The sequence below is a fragment of the Stylophora pistillata genome, chromosome 7 (assembly GCF_964205215.1).
Source record: "Stylophora pistillata chromosome 7, jaStyPist1.2, whole genome shotgun sequence".
NCBI lineage: Eukaryota > Metazoa > Cnidaria > Anthozoa > Scleractinia > Pocilloporidae > Stylophora > Stylophora pistillata.
In genome coordinates, this window is record NC_142525.1 from 5,941,681 (window position 1) to 5,960,869 (window position 19,189).

Genomic DNA, 19,189 nt, shown 5'->3' on the forward strand with positions numbered 1-19,189 from the left:
TAGCCCAGGTACCCCCACCCCACCCCACTAAGATAAGGTGCGGCTCTTGACAGGGTTAGGACCTAGTCTCGTACCCAGACCCTAGAGTTAAAAGAGAGGATCTGGGTAATAGATTAGTCAGGACCTTCCGGGTGAATGAAATGAAAATGAAATGAGTGAATGTGAATGAAATGGCACTTTTATTTCACCGTAGGACAGTGAAGCGAATCGTGACGGCGCTAATGCCGAGTCTCCTTTTCCGTTGTTTTTCTCTTTTTTTGCCTCATTTAAGAACTCTAGTCCAAGCGAAAAGGTCGGAAAATTGTCTTCGTTTTGGGACTGGTGGGCCGAGTCTCTGTTTGTATCCATTATTGTCGCGAAATGTATTAGTTTTTCCCCGCGCTAACCATGGCCGCTCGGGCGAAAAAGAAAATTTTCTAGCGAAGTGATTTGCGCACACTAACAGCGTACGCTATCGGGATTTTGAGCACGCTTACGTATACTGAACTTGATTGCGCGGCTCTTTGGCAAAAATGAAAATTGCTCTTTGATGCAAAAGAAGCTGACTTTGCTTTATCGTTTTTCTAGAGGTGTAAATATCATACGGGAAATCTAAGATGGGCTCATCGTATTAAGCATGAAAAACAGGATTTCTTCTTACGTTATCAGTTATTGTCAATTTAATCTCAGTGGGGAGTAGTACGGTTGACGGTTAAATCTTATGGCCTTTGACAGAAGAATTTTCTTAGTAGGAGGAAGATGTTTCTTATTAGATATTTCTTATAAACAGAAATAAGGTGTTCGCTAAGTGAGTGGACAAATTTTTTGCAAAGGTGTTCACACTTGACTCAGGCGATCTCAGAGGTACATCGGCTTTATGAATCTTCGGTAAACCATACATTCTAGGCAGCTGGTAGAGTCGTGGTCTCATCTTTTTGTAGTCGGCCTCTACTAGATGTCCGCTTCGCTTCAAGCGCAGTTTCTGGGACAACCTCCCAAACAGTCTGTCGAATCTTTGTTCAAGCGCTTATACTGTCCACTTTCGATCACAGAGGACGTCTTTGCCTGATAGGTGTTGGCGTCTTGGAAGATTTCGGTCGTGTCATGATAAAATGTACTTGATCTCCCTCTAGGCTCTGTAATATTGCTATGATCTCCCCTTCCTTTTTTTATGAGGGTCTCAATGGGGTTAACCGTCAACCATCAAATGGCCAAAATATTAACCATCAACCGCCAAAAACTAAACGTAATCTTTTTACCGTCAACCATCAAATAAGCAAGCCAATGCTAGCCGTCAAATGTCTTAGATATCCGTAACTAAGAACTAGACGATTGCCTTAATTGGGGTTGGGTTCTGTAGTTTATAAAGAAAAGTTTTGATATATCACAAAAGTACATCTATGTAAGTCCTTTAACTTCTTGTCGAGTAAACCTGGTCATCGATAGAACTGACTTCTGATGTGGAAACACTTCCAGTGTCGTAAAACGTTTGTCATTTATTAATAAAAGGTGTTATAAATTAACAGTTCTTTACCAACGCTTCCAAGGTAAAATTTTCTATAAATGATATTCTAAAAAAGTTAACCATCAACCGTCAAAATGGCTTATTTTTAACCATCAATCCGGCATCAACGGAATCCCCCCTCTTTTGAAGACCCTCTTTTGTTGCCGGTTAATTAACGGTCACTTTTCCATATGTTCCTCCCCTCCTTTTATACTCTGTTGACGACGACTGTTCCCCGCCGAGCTCTCCCTGAAACCGTATGATGCCTCCCCCATAAATAATAATACGGTTAGCTGGGGTAGGCACCCCACATGGGTCTGAATGTCCCATTCGTGCCCATTCCTTTTGAGCTTTAAATGTTTTTATGTTTGTATATCTTCATTTTGATCTTGCCCAATAAAGCTTGACATAACATAACAATGACTGATTTCTAAGCATACAATTTTCACCAGCTTTGTTCCTTACTAACTGTTTGTGATGGTCCAAAGCTGGAAATGCACACAACAACGTACTTTAACTCTTGAACTCCCACAAGCGACCTCATAAAATCAATACAATATCAAGGAGACAGGTGATGAGAATAAAAAAAAAAAAACATAAATTAGGGATTATTATTTGATCCAATAACAAATTCTCCTCTCTTGTAGAGTTGTAGACTAGATCTTGGCAGTGAAAAAGTAATGGCCTAAAACATTTTGGATGTATGTTGTAACATTTGCATTTTGCGGTTTGAATTTCATTGTCTGTCGACTGGAGTTATCTGGCATCTTGATGGGTGCATTGACGTGTAATTATTGGACAGATCGCGTGATCTGATAGACAACACCTCAGTTCTCAAACCATTGCCCTTAACACTGCATCGACGGACGCTAACCGATGCATCTTTATAAATTTTGTAAAGAGCAACTCACTACTTAATAAGTAGAAAACTAGTTTAGAGCCAGAAGCACGGGTGAGACAGAAGATTTAGAGAAAAACCTTTTATTTGAGGCATTTGATGAAGAATAACAACCGAGGGGTTTCGCTTCAGTGAGTAATGCCATGAGTTGAATTCAAATCCATTTGAGATACTATGAAATATATGAAGTTCATATATTTTGTACTGCGGTATTAGATAATATGATACACGATCCTCGCAGTAGATAGCGCTATTAAAGCAATAGCGAATATCAGACCTGAAAAAAATCAGGCCTGTACGGGACTCGAACCACTGACCTCTGCGATACTAGTGCAGTGCTCTACCAATTGAGCTAACAAGCCAACTGGGAGCAGGCCGTTAAGTTGATTCGTAATAAACCCGTGAAAGGGATAAATGAGATACAATGAAATATATGAGTATATATAGTATCGCAGAGGTCAGTGTTTCAGAAAAAAAATGTTTCAGAAGAGCAGCACAGGGGTACGCTATCATCCAATGGTAATTAGATTCTGTTTATCTCTGGCAGCAAAGAGTCCTTCCTGCTATGAAGAGCTGAGGAATAGTGGAGTACTTGTCTTGCCTAGTCAAAGAAGACTGAAAGATTACAGGAATGCCATCAAACCAAAGAGAGGCTTTCAGAATGAAGTCTTTGAAGTCTTGATGTCTGAAACATCAAATTACTTTGATGTCCAGCGCTACGTAGTTTTGCTATTTGATGAGATGAAAGTTTTGGCAAACCTTGTCCTGGATAAAGAATCTGGTGAACTCATTGGGTTCACAGACCTTGGTGACCCAGAACTTAGTTTTGCAGTCTTAATCTTTGCAGTCCCCTCTACTAACTATGGTGCAACTAACGAGTTGTGTCTATATCAGGAGCGAATCTGGAAGCCAAAGGTAGGAAGAATGCATTTCAGAAACCAGTGTGCAATATTGACGTAATATATGATATTTACATACGCCTCGAGCAGAATCGCTCATTAAGAAAGTAGAGAAACGCACGTACGCATACCGTCAAAACGTTATCACAGCTTCCCAGTCCTTTACTCTGCATAATAATTTGGGTATATCAACAAAGTTGAAATGGTAAATTAGCCACCGTAATGATTACAAAAGCTGACGTTTCGAGCGTTAGCCCTTCGTCGGAGCGAATAGAGGAATTGTGGGTTGTGTGTGCTTTTAAAGGCAGAAAATGGAGCTACGTTATTGGTGGGAGCATGGCAAACTTTTTTATATGTGTAGGTTAGATTATACTCTGAGTAACATCTGAAATCGATTTTTGTTTTGGCCGTATAACACAACATGTTGGAATCAAATTTGATCTACAAAATTAAAGCGGAAGTTGAAAATAAAATATGCGAAGACTTGGCAAATAATTCTCGTGCTGAATTATTTGGAAATCAGTTTGTCTTCTTTGCTGTGTTGTTTAAGACTTACGTGGTGTACTTGCACAATTTGAAGTAGCAATAAGTTTAAGGATACAAGCGTCTGTTCTGATAACAACCATGGAATATTCTAGACACGCGTTGGAATCTTTCGATCCGAGTCAAGTTTAATTTGCATAAGGAATTTATAAAGAACGGGAATCTGGAATATGGGACTAGACATCAAAAACATTGAGGTGCATTGAGTATAGGGGAGCCGAGAAAGTCAGTTTCACAGCTTGTTCTCTGTGTAGGCTGTTATTGTTGCATTTGGTATGCGTAACGGTAAGACTGAAAGGCACTGAGCTATAGTTTGACCAGTCATTTCAGTTGTCAATGTTGTAAATTCTCCCAAGGCTGTTAACAGGCAGCCACTTTGCGCTAATAAGTAAGAGTAGCTTTGTGAATCATCAACAGTCATTTTTTTCACCATGTAAAACTAGAAATTTATTTCTCAGAATGCTTGAAAATGCTGAGAGACTCGCTTTGAGAACATTCCAAGTGTAGCATGCCCCCCCACAGCCCCCCCCCCCCCTTGAGGCTGGGACATTAGGCACTAATTTAATATATAGATTTCCCCAATTTCTTAACCTGGGGAACCTTCTTATCTAAAAACTTGCGGTGATTTGTTTTTAAATTTTTGAGAAACAAAGCGGGGGCATGTGATAATGTGTATGTAGTTGTTTTCAGGTTTTTCTTCATTCTCGGAGACCCAGGGGCTGTGGGTCGATGTCAAGTTAGGGCATGAAGAGCCCCTGGGGACATTGTCTTACAACACTAGTTCCAAACGGTCGCAGTCGTTCTGCCATCTGATTGGTGCCAGAAAAAACCTTTGTGTTTTTCTGCCCAATCAGAATGAAGTGTGCTTTAGAGTCCTTTCGTGTATTTTAACACGGACATATACTAGTAGCTCAGTTGCTCGCTATGTTTGTTTGGACCGAGCGACGGAGATTTGCTTGAGGTGAAAAGTTTCAGTCTCAGCACACAATGTAAGAGAAATCGATCAGATTGTCCGCGAAAACTTACCGGAAATTATTCTGAATACTTTCGCAGGTATCACTAGTACTAGAGAACGTGTTTTAAAGTTTGCGAGGTTTGTATACAACACGATTGTTGCAGTCATTGATATGTCGCTTTAAACGTTAAACGAGATTTAAGCTTAAATCTTTCTAGATTTTTTGCATAATTTGCTCTGACTGAAACTTTACCAATCCCATGAAGTTATTTCGTCGCACGGGCCACGTAGGTATGTCGAGCAACTGGCGCTTTCGTCTACGAAGCTTTCTGCTTTCTGTGCGCGCCAAAATCTAATCTTCGCTTTGTAGTAAAGTCGTTCACAATACGGCAAAGGTTGCAGAGAACGTTAAGTTCGCGGACGACCTCCAGCAATTGCAAAGAGAAAGCTTAGCTGTGTTTTCAGTTAGCTAATTAAAATCTGAACAAACACTTCGAGAGAAGGAGAGATGATTTCGGGCAGCTATCGAGGGGGTTTGGAAAGAGTTTAATCTTTCAACTGCTGCCTAGAGTGTTGAAATTCTTGAGCTAGGAAGGCCACGGATTCTCTTCTAGTCCCTTGGTCATTGTCATTTCACCTCTTCTGTCGATTGTTGAAGACCAAGTTAAATACCTTTGATCATTGGAAATCGATCCGATGCTGTTTTCAATAGGAAAAACAAAACCAAAGACCAAGAAGTATTGGACGGAAACGGCGGGTTTACTTTATTGCAAATGTCAGCTTAGTAGTACAGGGTCATCTACCCGCATCTAATAAGCAAAGGTTTCTACGCTTAGCTTTTCTCTTTCTTTTCAAGCGAAGATGAGATTAGATTTTGGCACGCACAGAAAGTTGCGCAAGTACCAGTTGCTCGACATACCTGCGTGGACCGTGCGACGAAATAACTTCACGGGATTGGCAAGTTTCAGTCACAGCAAATTATGCAAAAAATCTAAAAAAGATTTAAGCTTAAATCTCGTTTAAAGTTTAAAGCGACATATCAGTGACTGCAACCATCGTGTTGTATACAAACCTCACAAACTCTAAAACACGTTCTCTAGTACTAGTGATACCTGCGAAAGTATTCAGTATAATTTCCGGTAAGATTTTCGCGGACAATCTGATCGATTTCTCTCACATTGTGTGCTGAGACTGAAACTTTTCACCTCAAGCAAATCTCCGTCGCACGGTCCAAACAAACATAGCGAGCAACTGAGCTACTAGTATATATCCATGTTAAAACACACGAAAGGACTCTAAAGCACACTTCACTCTGATTGGGCAGAAAAAACACAAATATTTTCTGGCACCAATCAGATGGCAGAACGACTGCGACCGTTTGGAACTAGTGTTGTAAGACCATGTCCCCAGGGGCTCTTCCTGTCCTAACTTGAAATCGACCCACAGCCCCTGGGTCTCCGAGGATGGTTCTTCTTGTACTTTTTCTGCTTGCCTCAAGCACTTTCCTACAATGGAAATCCTCGCTTAGAGTAAAACAATTAATGCACCATCTTAGCCACTTCAGTTTTTTCACAATTTTCTGGGAGATCTTGTCCCTCCCTCCCCCCCCCCCCCCCCCACAATCAGGAGGGGGCATTGGGAGTTTTGGCTATTTTTTAGATCGGTTATTTGGCTTTTGTGCCAAAAACTCGTTTATCAGGTTTGGTGTTCTGACTGTGGTTTGGGGATGTTCCGTTTTTTGGGATTAAGTTTTCAGTTTTCGTAGAAAAATTCCGGTGCGTGGGTCCTTGGGTTTGGCATCTGATTTGGTTTTCGGTTTTTCCTATTTGGGTTCCAGTTTCTCTTCGATCTGAGTGGCAATTATGCGCCTAAACTGATCTCGAATAGCCGCGAAACCTCCACTTATCTCCACTGGATCGGATCGATTAGGGTTTTGGTAACTGGAATGAGATAGTCTATCGGTGTTGACGGTTTTAAATAAGTTTGTCGGTTTTGATCCAGATTTTTGTGGTTTTACGGTTTTGGATGATTTTTCTAAGGTTCAGCGGTTTCTTCAGATGGATAGTGCTTGCAAGCTCTCAGTAATAAAAATCTGATGAAGTTTATCATCGATATTTAATTTTTTATTGCATAGTTATCATAAACTAACAATCAAGTTAGGAATAATATCATCAAGCTTTTCTCTGCTGATTGAGGATCAGAAGGGAATTGAAGCCCAAGTGATAGGCAATATTATCCAAAACATTTGGACAACAGCAGATACTTTCATGAATGATTTAATGGAGTACTAAAAGTGTTAGTGGTTGCCGGTATTTGACTGAGCTTCTCACTGGCTTCTGCAAGTTATAGCCATCATCCTCACTTTAACAGAGAAAACCTCATCATCTTAGGTCCTCTAATCTGTTTGTCTGAAAATTTTCGTTTTGAAAAAATTTCCCACTCATTGGTTAAATTGATCTTTACCACAGCGCATGGCATCAGCTGGTGTGCCAACATTTCCTTCTACCAAGGAAACAGCAAACTATGCTCTACTGTGTTGCCTTCTGGTAGACGTTGGATCTCAGGCCTTGAGAGACACTTTAGATGCCATTCACCCTCCAGTAGGACTTCATACAGTTTTGGCGCGTCACCCAGAGCATGCTATACTGCAGTCCCTGAAAAAGGAGGGAGTCCTGAATCTTACTCAATGGGAGAAGCTGTATCCAACTATTCCATCATCTGTTTCATCAGCAGACTTTGATATCACCTTACTGATGGTGCTACTGAGGAATATCTGTGGGCTGGTTCCTCCCAACACTGGATGAGACAGTCTTCCTCCAGCTGCAGATGTGAGTAAGGAAGCCAACATGGCCAGGCTGAAATACTACCGTAATACTGTGTACGGCCATGCCAGCCAAGCTTTTGTGGATGATGCAACATTCGACAGCTACTGGCAGGAAATCAGCAATGCCATATTTGGACTAGCAGGAGCAGGTTATGGAGCTGCTATCAATAAGCTTAAGAATGAGTGCGTTGACCCTGATACAGAACACTACAGACAGCGGCTAAAGCGGTGGAAGCAAGATGAAGACAATATCAAAGAAACGATCGGAGAGATTGAAGGTACGTGTTATGTCCATCAATGATTCAACAAACACAATTGAAAGGCGAAGCATGACAACTAATTATGCTGGACATTAGGGCAAAACACTGCTTTGGCTCACAGTCATGTTTTGTTTTGTATGAATTCCCACGAAATTAAATGGCATATCCTTGCCATTAAGACACCTAAGACATTCTAGATGTGCCAGAGTCACTTCCTATGGTGGAATCTGAAATAAGATCTGGCACCTATGAGAATAGAGCTAGTATTGTATGTCTTTTGGACATTTTCCTTGTATTGAGATTTTATTCCTAAGTATAAATGCAATTGTTTTTGATAATGACACTGACCTGTCTACTGACAAAATGTCAACTTTGACCCATGTAGATCAGATGAAAAGTAAATTAGGGGACATTGGTGACAAACTGGAGATATTAATGGCACGACAAGAAGAAACAAAAGAACAAGGTCAGTTCCTGATAAAAAGAAAGTATTTTAGTTTTTGGTTGAAATAACCAAAACAAAAAAGGTTGGTGAATAGTAGGATTTGTCTGTTCTTTACTCGTGACGGCAATCATGGATCTATTACCTTCTGCAAGAGCAACCACAATCTTGACGAAACATAAGGGATTCAGTTTTATTACGAGTAGTCCTTAGCAATTCCATCTACCATCAGTTGTCCCCCCATCCCTGACCCCATCTAAGACAGTGTTGGGTGTCCTTAGGTAAACAGTTTTTAAAGATCTTGAACAAGGTATGGAGTTAACGTTTTATAGGGGGTTTATGAGGGAAATTTCAATCCAGGAAATTAGACGTATGTGTAACTTGCTCGTTGTGTTATAAAAGGAGCGTGTACGACACGTTCTCACAATGGTTGCAGTACCACCACTAAGTTGCTAAAGTTGCTACATTTCGATGCGAAAAGGCCCAGACATTTTACCATGGAACAATAAAAATTACGATATAAAATCTAAAATTATCATTCACATATCCTGTTTTGTTCCAAACTCCCTGAACATAGACTTGTTCTAACATGAAAAGACAAAAGTTTAATTGCAGCCCGGCAGTAATGTCTAATGTTTGGTGCTCTAAGCAGCATAAACAAACTGATTTTCTTTTTTTCCTTATATTTTAACCCAAGAAAGATTATTCGCTTACATCAAAGTCGCACGAAACGAAGTTGAATTTCTTCTTTAGGATAAGCTGTAAATGGAGACTTAAATTTTATTTAACACTAGGGGCAAATTAATCATGGAAGTGATTCCACAAGCTTGGTTCCCAGCCGCAGGGTTTTGTCCTATTCCATTCAACACAAAAAAACCTATATCAGATTAAGTTAACTCAAACATGATTTCTGGAAAAACCGTCTCTCTTAGAAAACATCAGAAGTGACCTCCAACTGCTGAGAACAGATGTCGGGAAGTTGAGTGACAAGTTAGACTCTTTGAAGGGAGAAGAAGATAAAAAGGATGGAGGTTGGTTCCGTCATGAATGAAAAAAGTATAGTCAGTCTTGTAAAGACTTCTTCATTAATTGATTCTCAGACTTCCGAGTACACTACAATAATAAGAATTGAACTTAGAAATTCTCTGAGGTTTCGCTAAACACGTACGGCCAAGAAAACGTTAATTTTTTCGCGAACTTCGCGCTCAACAAACCGTCTTTAAAGAAAAAAAGATAACCAACACATAACATTGATATTCCAGAAGATATAATATACTTCTAAGAGTCACACGCAGCCAAATTTCTCATTAGCGCGTGCACCAACATGGCGCCCTTCAAAAGTAAATCTATACGATGTTTCTATAACATCATTTATGTGTTTACTGGCTTTGTAAAAGCCACTAAGCATATTGTCGCGGCGTTGAAAGATAGTCCGTAACTTCGGAAACCCGGCCCGAAGTTGATACGATGAAACGTGATCGGACATCTGAAGTTCGGTCGTGTACTTTTACGGAGCTCCCGCCATGTGTTTACGTACAGCTTAAACTTCGTGCGCGTTGTATAACTTCAGAGTGAGTAACAATGTTTTCTCCTTCTTTTTCTGTGGGATGCTGCTGTGGCAGGCCTAAGCGTACGGTAAGGTTTGCCCGGCGTTTCTTTTTCATCATAAACACTAATCGATAGATTTAATCAATTCTTGAAATGCTTGAAATTAGGAGGGGGGAAGCTACTTCCCTTATATTCTCTTAAATGAAATCAAAACGATGTTCCCACAACTTGTAAAGCAGTTTTCCTGGAAACTGTCAGCGGATAACTCTATTACGTACGAGCTCCAGGTGTTGCGAGGAAAAACATGGTGGTTAACATCAGGAAATTGAGGAACTTTACTTGGCTGGTCATTTTTTGAGGATCCAAAAACGATTTCTGTTTTACAACGATCATCAGGCCGAGATCAACACTTGTTAAATGTATCGCTGTCTGCTCTGCTGATTTCTGCAGCGAGATTTGAGGTAGATTTATGCATTGTGACATTCGCAAAACTAAGATAAGAAAGTAAAGAGTTTTCAAGGATTTTCTTTGTCCTTCTTTATGCAGAAACGGAGTGCCATAAGAGAAGTGATGAAAGTGAAATGCTTTGCTGACGGATAAACACATTTGTCTGGCGACGATGTAAATCATTAAGCCGCAATTTTCGAACACTTTACATGACTTACGGTTAGTAAATAAAATGCTTCAATTTTGCTGATTACGTCGCTCCAAAATTTCCATGTAGACACATTTACTAGATCTGCTCAAGACATCTTGTGGGTACTAGTTCAGTTGTTCTGGAGCGGTTCACCGTCGGTTCAGCCCCACTTTAAGATTAGGATGGTTTCTTGTTTTCGGTAGTTCAGGTTAGCATGGTTTCGCGTTTTGGTAAGTCAGTTAAGTGATAGAATATTACTTCGTTGCTATTTTGAAGCCAAACATGTGACGAGAGGAATGAGATGTTTTCATACTTGTTTGGAAGTCAGATGACGCTCGTAACGCCGACTTTGAGCCACGAAGTACATTTGTCAACAAAGTGGCGGAAACATTTCCTAAAAAAAGGATAGGAAGAATAGCGGCAACTGAATCTTTCCCACAGTTCCTTGTATCCTCGAACATCCAAAGCAAAATCGACATAAAAGCAAAAGAAAAGAGCGTATCCATTACATACAGTTTTACCACGATAAGAATTTTCAAACCGTTGTAAAGCCCTAATTAACATTTTTGATCGTATGCTCTTCAATCCGGATGAGATCTGCATTGACGGCCGATTTTTAATAGCATTTGGTTTGATAAACCAGACATCCTGATTGAAAAACTGTGTAACTATAGTCTTGATTAATGCAGCTTGGGTCTTATGCGCTCCTTCATTCACAAATGCAAGTACTGCACGGTCATCCCCGGAGGTGCACAATCTTCGTCCCAGAGTCTCACGCATGGAGTAGTACCACAGGGGTATGTACTCTCTCCACTACTTTTTCGAGTATCGACCTTCTAAAAGGAGTGTCGCAATCAACCACAGTTGACATCTTTGCAGATGATCCAACTTTGAGTTTCAGGTCCTCGCCATACACAAATACTTCTGGACTTTGTTCTAAGCTCTGTGAGAGCACCCGTGAACTCGAGGACTGGTCTAGAACTAACCATTTCAAGTTGAATACCGAGGAGAAAAAGTCTATGTTTGTGACGGGAAGTAGGCTATTCACTCAAATCGGTGGTACCGGTGTCAATGCGATGAAAATCTTTACCGGTAATGGGGACGAACTAAACAACACCACAAGTCACAAGTTACTTGGAGTCTCTTTTGATCAAGACCTCAGCTTTAGTGGACATGTTGAACAACCATGTAAGAAACTGAAAAAACCTATAGGTCTTCCTCTAGACGCGCGCATACCTTTTTACAACACAACTGTCAAGCCCGTACTACTATACGGCGGAGCAATCTGGAGTTAGACACCAAAATGCAACATTAGTAAGACGAGTTTTTTGTCGTCAGAAAAGAGCAGCTCGTTTTATTCTACGCCTTAAAATGAGAGATAAAAGAACTGTCTCCCTATCCAAGAGACTGGACTGGCTAACCTTTTATAAGCAAAGCTTAAATGGAAATGGACAATGCCCAGAGCATCAGCAACATCACGCAATGGTAATATATAACTATACGCTGTCCTAGGTTTGACCGTAACACGGACTCTTTGCTTATTAAAGCTACCTTCTTCGCATCTTCGGGAAACAACATATGTCTTTCGAGACATCAATTATATCCTTTGGGGCACCAATTATGCCTTTCGAGGCACAAGTGATATCCTTAAGGATAATGTCAATGTCCTTTGAAACATAAGATATGTCTTTCGTGACAATAATTATCTCCTCCGGGACACCAATTACGCCTTTGGAGGCACAAATCATATCCTTAAGCATAATAGCAATGTCCTTTGGGACATGAATCATGTCTTTCGAGACACGAGATTTGTCGTACAAGACAGACGTTAAGTGTACCAATTCCAGAGAAGACAGCTGTGGCAAAGATGAACTTGTCAAACAAAGATCTATAGATGAAACAAAAAACATAGAATTACTTAAATATAATTTGGAATATGTGTCCGATTCTACTCATTGTGAGTTACATGTAATAAATGCTAATGCAAGAGGTATTCTTCTGGAATACATCGCGCTTGCGACGTGAAGCGTTACCGTAGCTTTGAACGTTACAGATGTAAAGCGACGCGTTTAATTTCGTTACGGTACTAGTTCCCAACGGAAAAAGTCAAACTAAAAACAAATAGACGGATTGTTTTAAATACGAAGTGACTTTTGAGAGTGCAACGAAATGTGATTTACAATTTGCAGGGCATTCCATACATCTTATACATGCATCTTTATGCGATCTCCGGCTGAATGTTATGTTCAGTATTGAATTCGTCACGTCTTTAAATAAAAAGGAAGGGATTTGTCCCCAGACTCTCTAGGACAACGCTCTGGCGCTAAAACTATTATACACTAAGTACAAATCACTTCACGTTGATTAAATAGACAATGTCCACGTGCACCTGAGAAATTTAAGGTCAGAGGTCGGGAGCCTTCGAGAAAACTATTGCATAAACAGATAATACAGTTAACGACTGCACAGCTTCAAACACGAAGGCGCGCTATAAAAGGAGCTTTGGGTCCCACTGGACCATATGTCAATCAACCGTCGTGTGATGTAGAACTCTTAGAGTCAAGTCAGCTTGAGCTACAGCTACTCCAAAGCAGTGAACAGCCGGGGCATTCCTCAAAATTGTTTTATATCTTCATCACAATACAAGAATTTTTGAGATTTGTATTTCCTTTCTCCAATGGAAACTGTCTTTATTTGTGGCGGTAAATTTGAGATCGAAGTAGGTGGTTCGCACGTTACCTCATGACACCATGCCGGTGGAAGTAAACAATAGATATCTCATTAGCTCCTTTTGTTCGTCTACCAGCATTTAAATTTGACCTGCACACGTCAACGGTGAGTGACAAACGAGCCTAGGTCTTCCCAGGGAAGACTTCCTTATATAGCGCACCTTCGTGTTTAAACGATGCATTACAAAGCTTCCTTGCTGTCACAAAAGTACACCACGTCTCTTCATCAAATCAGTTGAGATGAATTGTCCACCATGCTGTTAACTGTTGGGAACGGAAAGTTTATAGTCGATAAAAGTGTTAAAATAAACTCTCACTTTTTACCATTGGTTTGGCTTCACCGTGGCAATCTTCGAAGTGATAAGAACCCCTTCTTTACTTTTTTTTATTTATACGTTCATGTCTATTATGTTTATTTGTTAATTTGATAATTGGTTATTTCAAAAATGGGTGAAACTTTTTTATTCAGACCATATTTTCATTTTTTACGTCCCAAGTTTCCTAAAACACCGACTTTGCATTCAGGCATTCTTATCAAGCAGCGTTTAAACATCTTTATGCATACTCGATGCACTAACATTGACCAAGCGCGGGACCAAAATGACCCTATCTTTCCTACTCCGGTATTCAATCAGATCACAGAGTTCGCTTTATGGGCCCCAAGGCGTACCATGTCATAGAACAATTGAAATCAATCAGCTCCAATAATCAGTAACTTTAATTGGCATTTCTTTTATAAAAAGAATTATGTTTCTTGATGATATAAATTGTTTATCCTAATTTAATTAAATTATAACAGTAAGCACACGTCCTCTCTAAGAAATTTTGTTAATACGTTTGTATGATATTAACAAACTGAATCAGGAGCCTATTACCCGGAGCTTCCATCTCATTTGTACCCTTGAGTCAACCCTGTCCCGTATCTTTTTAATTTTAGAACTGAGATATTTGCGGGGGTTTTTTAATCTTTCCGCGCTTTCCGCCATTATTGAAATAATTTCGTGCGGCCTGCAAGTGACACAATAGAGACGTAACACAGTAGAGACGACAGCTCTCTTATGATTGGCTAATACAAAAACACCCGCGAAAACCGCCGTGGGATGTGCTTCTAAAAATAGAGAGATACGGGACAGGGTTGGCTCAAAGGGTCAGTATGGAAGATGGAAGCTCCAGGTAATGGGCTTCTGACTAAATATAATGGACAGTAAACAATGAAAAAATCGTTCCTCAGAAAGGGCCAGAGCTAAGCTAGAGCGTTTGGGAAGTGAAATTGGAACCCTCAAGGAAAAGTTGAACACTTTGCAGAGCCAGCCGTCCACCAACAAGAAACCAAGGGAGGAAGGTAAAAACCTTTTTCAAAGTTTGAAAATGTAACATGATACCGTCATGTCTAATTGTAAATGTTACGAACCCTATCTTACGAGGGATAAAAATGCATGATTAAACCTACTTACTAGCCGAGCTGCAAAGGCTGCAGATGAGAGCCAAAAATATCGTGTTGGGCTTTGGAAACTTCAAATTGTCGTGAGGCCTCGCTTAAAGTCAAAAGTTCGGTTTTTTTTTTCACATCGCTTCAGAGAACCTTACTGTCGTTGACTGAAAAGATTATTTTGTTGCTTCTAAGATTTAACTGTCAATTATTTAACCAAGCAGAGTATTTCATAGCTTTACTTTCATTTTAAGTTCTAGAAGGTCTAGCTTGAAAGGGAAAGGAGCGGGAAATCCGATTTTAACATTTTGAAAGTCGGCTGCGCGAATGCCAGTTTTTCAAGTTAGTTAATTATTTTTTGTAAACGCGTACGACGTATGACCCATATGATGTCATTCAAAATAGCGCATAAATGCAGACGGTCTCATTTGAAACCACAAGACGCCCAAGATTGTGAACCGCGTTCTCTTTCGTCGAACTTAGAAATGTAGGTGCTCAGAGGGCGAATTAATTTCCTAATACTCCGCTCCTTCCTGAAACGTCGCAGTTCTCATGGTCAGGCGTGATGAGTTACACGTACAAAATCCACGCTCTTTTATAGCCTTGTTACTGTATCCGTTGTTATTTCTTTTTTTAATATTGACCCATAAAATATCTTAAACTTGAAAAAGAAATGCAATCGTTTGTCTCACGATCGGGTCACTCAAGATGTGGATAATATTAACAAAGACACTGACCGCCGGCACTGAACCCTCCACCGAGGTCAGATCGATCCACTGCAGTCCTGCCGTCTGTCAAAGGCCTCTGTCTCTCCGAAAAGCTTCGCTGTTGTCTGCAACAACAAGGCATACGCGCTGTTTTCGAGTCAGAGGCTACGTTACGATCCCACCTGGTGCACCTAAAGGACCTTGTCCACCAGGTCTAACAAGATGGTGTAGTCTACAGGAATTCCTGTGAGTGCGGGAAGGGTTACATCAGCGAAACTGGCAGGCCTATGCGGGAGAGAATCACGGAACACGACAGGGATATCCGACTCGCTAAGATGCAGACCTCCGCCGTCTCAGAGCACGTGCACAACACGGGACACCGCCCGCTCTGGAAAGAAGTACAGTAGGTTGATTATCATCCCCATTTCTACACTCGCAGGATGAAAGAGGCGATTCACATAAGCGTTCGCTCTGTCAACATTAGCAGGGACAGTGGAATTGAAATCCCAGAGGATTGACGGATGCCGACGATCAAAAAACACAACAGGAGAGCCGTACGGCAGCGCACTACTGAGGGAACATCATCCGAAAGATGCACCTGAGCACGTCAGTATATAGGGGAATCCTTGTTTACAATATTTGCCTCATTAGCATAAGCAATTCAGTTTCTGATGGAGCTAAAAATAAATCAGCTCTGAATATCGAAAGTTCAAAGTACGATTAACTCGGCCAATGAATACGAACCTGATGCATTGAATACTTTTTGTGCAACACGGGTTTAAAAACTCAAAATTTCACATAGAATGTATGAGCTCTTTAGCGCTTTTGCCACCCAGAAATTTTGCAGTTTTTGATGGACTATTTCTCCTTGAATATTACACCCAAAGAGCTAAAAATCGCACCATGTACTGAGGTTTACTAGCTCTTTAGCTGGCTGAAGTCAATTTGTATCTAACATGTTTCCTTGTTTACGCAAAGCCGTATGCAAATGAGCAAATATGTAAACAATGACGTCAACATGAATCCGCCTATAGGTGACGCGTACTCAGTCGCCCTTATCACCTGAAAAAGACTAGCAGTTTACAGTCGAAACGCTGCGATCCACATCCCAAGCTATCACATCGTGAGACAAACGATTACATTTCTCTTGTAAGAGTTATTTACCACGATGACAATCACACCTTACGAGAACTATTTTTATTTTAGATGCTTTTGATCCCACCGAAATGATCGAGAACATCCGCCAACTCTACAAAACCCGCGAAGGTACGATGAACCTCCTTCCCTGGTGTGAACACTTAAAATTTTCTTTTGAAGATATTTACACCAGACTTAAAGTCATCTACAAAGAGAAAACGAGAGGAACAGCTACGGATCGAGTTGTCACCATGTCTGAAATCTTCAACCCACACGAAGGATGTAAAGAACCAAGAGTTGCATTAATTGAGGGGAAGGCTGGCATAGGAAAGACAACTTACTGTAAAAAATTTGTTTTTGAATGGGTCAATTCGGAAACCGGGAGTTACTTCGCAAACTTCCTCGTAGTGCTTTTGATTAAATGTCATGAAGTTCACTCTGACCTTTTGGAAGCCATTGACGATCAGCTTCTACCTCGATATATCGATGATGACCAAAGAAATAGATTTTTCGACTTCATTCGCCACAATCAATCAAAAGTTCTCCTGGTACTCGATGGATTGGATGAAGTTTCTGAGAAGAAGCTACCAATATTTACAGAAATTATTCAAGGCCGGGTACTGCCAAATTGTCGCGTGGTTGTCACAGCACGACACGAAGGTGGAGTTAAAGTTCGAAAATACTGCAATACGCTGCTGGAGGTGGAGGAATTCACTGATGAAGATGCAAGAAGCTTTGTCAACAAATATTTCCAAACGAGGAAGGACTTTGCCAACAAGCTTACAGTTCAGCTGCGCTATGATCGAAAACTTGCAGATATGGCAGCGAATCCCCTGAGCTGTGCACTTTTTTGCCTGGTCTGGGAAGAATTTAACGGCGCGTTTCCTGAAAGCAGATCGGAGCTGTACATGGACATAGTGGAGTGTGTACTAAGTAGATACAGAGCAAAGAAACAACTTCCAGAAAACGGCAAAGACCTCGTTGAACTTTAGGAAAGCCAATTGAAACACCTTGGCTCGATAGCTTTGAAAGGTTTATTGGCAGACACCTTGGACTTTGACGAGAAGGAGCTTGGAGAAGTCAAAGCAAGTGATTTACCTGTATTTGGATTTCTTTCCTTTCAGCCCGGAGGCAGTAAACTAAGACCGACTAGACGTTATGGCTTTCCTCACAAGACTTTCCAAGAGTTCTTCGCAGCATTGGAACTCAGTTGTCAGTTTATCAAGAAAGAAATTAGCACGGACAGCATAGCCGCTGACAGACAATATCGCCACGAGTTAAAAGAAGTGCTTCTGTTTACATTTGGCATTCTAGCCGCACGGTGCAAGGAAACAGCAGAGAACCTTGCGAAAAGTATGACAGCACAGTTAAACCAAGAGGACAGGGACGAGGAAGCCGCCAATACTGTGATTGTCATATTAGAGTGCATTTATGAATGCAAAAATGACAACAATTTCGATGTAAAATTGGCCCACTCTCTTGGCCCTTATCTTCAAATTGAAGCTATCGATATTTCGCACAGAGTATTACCGGGGGCTGGTGCTGCTGCTCTGACTAAGTCAATTTGAAACTGAGAAAATACATCTCTGACAAAGTTTGATTTGCATAGGACTAACTGTCTCTAACCGAGTTTGATGGGCTTCTCCCAAAAATTTTATACTTCGTCTCATGACCAGTTTTAAAAAGTTATAACGTAACGAATAAGCAACGATTTACGACTTTGACCCTGAGCAGGGTAAATGTACAGTACACGTAGCTTGTACTTATCGATATCAGTATCAGTACAAGACTTACGTAACATCTGTTCTTTAAGATTATTTATAATTACGTTAGGAAGAGTTTCATTTGAACCATAAGTGCGTTTGTTAAGCCTTAACTGATGTAAATGAAATGTTTTTGGCAGATTTCTACTTTTTCTCCATTTTTCTGTTGTCTTTATGAGTTACGATGCTCCTTAGTCCACCGTTTCCTTGCCACATGTTAACTTTTTTGCTTGAGATCTTGAAATTGTCTCATGGTTCAACATAGTTTGGATGCTTTACGAATTGGGTTTTACTCTGCTTATGAATAGTGGATGAAAGAGTGAGTGTCTTGCTGACTGAAAAAAACGAAAAAGGAAAAAGTAGGGAGAGAAAGAAAACTGATGACAGCCAAAGATTGACCAGGAGTTCAAACTTTTCCCGCTTCTCGCATCTCCTCAAATATTGTCAGCTGATTTTACCAGAGAATATGTAAGAGAGGAGTAGGAGAGGAGAGCAAGAAAACTAGGATGGGGGGAATTAAGGCCCGGGTCTGTATAAAAAGTTCTCTAGCCTTTAAATAATATAAAACGAATGGAAAAAAAATCTGCAATGGTGGAAGAAAATGAAGAAGAGAGGAAAACCGAGTAAAGAAACACATGTCGCAATTAGTCACTAGACATGTATGTACAATGAAACCCCCTCTCCCTTTCACATCATACACCAGTGAGGAAAGAGGGTTTCAAAACTGTCCCTTGTTCCCTCCCCCCCCTGTACCCTTGCGGGAGGTCAAGTTCATAAGGAGTGTTCACATTCTCCTTCCCTCTTTCTCTCCCTCCCCTCCCCCCACACATACACACAAGCCCAATCCATGATATCTCCTTACAAAGAGGGGGTAAATGTATTATCTTCCCGCGCATGCCTTTAGTTCTTTTAATTTGTAAAGGAGGCCACTTTAT

The 19,189-nt window shown here is 40.6% G+C and overlaps 1 protein-coding gene across 1 annotated transcript; it reads left to right on the forward strand.

The window, feature by feature from the left end:
• Window positions 1–16,580: 16,580 nt before the first annotated feature.
• LOC148726359 (NLR family CARD domain-containing protein 4-like) lies at window positions 16,581–18,059 on the forward strand. Its single transcript, XM_088726315.1, has 2 exons — window positions 16,581–17,424; window positions 17,515–18,059. The coding sequence occupies exons 1-2, from the start codon at window positions 16,581–16,583 to the stop codon at window positions 18,057–18,059; spliced, it is 1,389 nt and encodes a 462-aa protein (XP_088582441.1).
• Window positions 18,060–19,189: the final 1,130 nt, after the last annotated feature.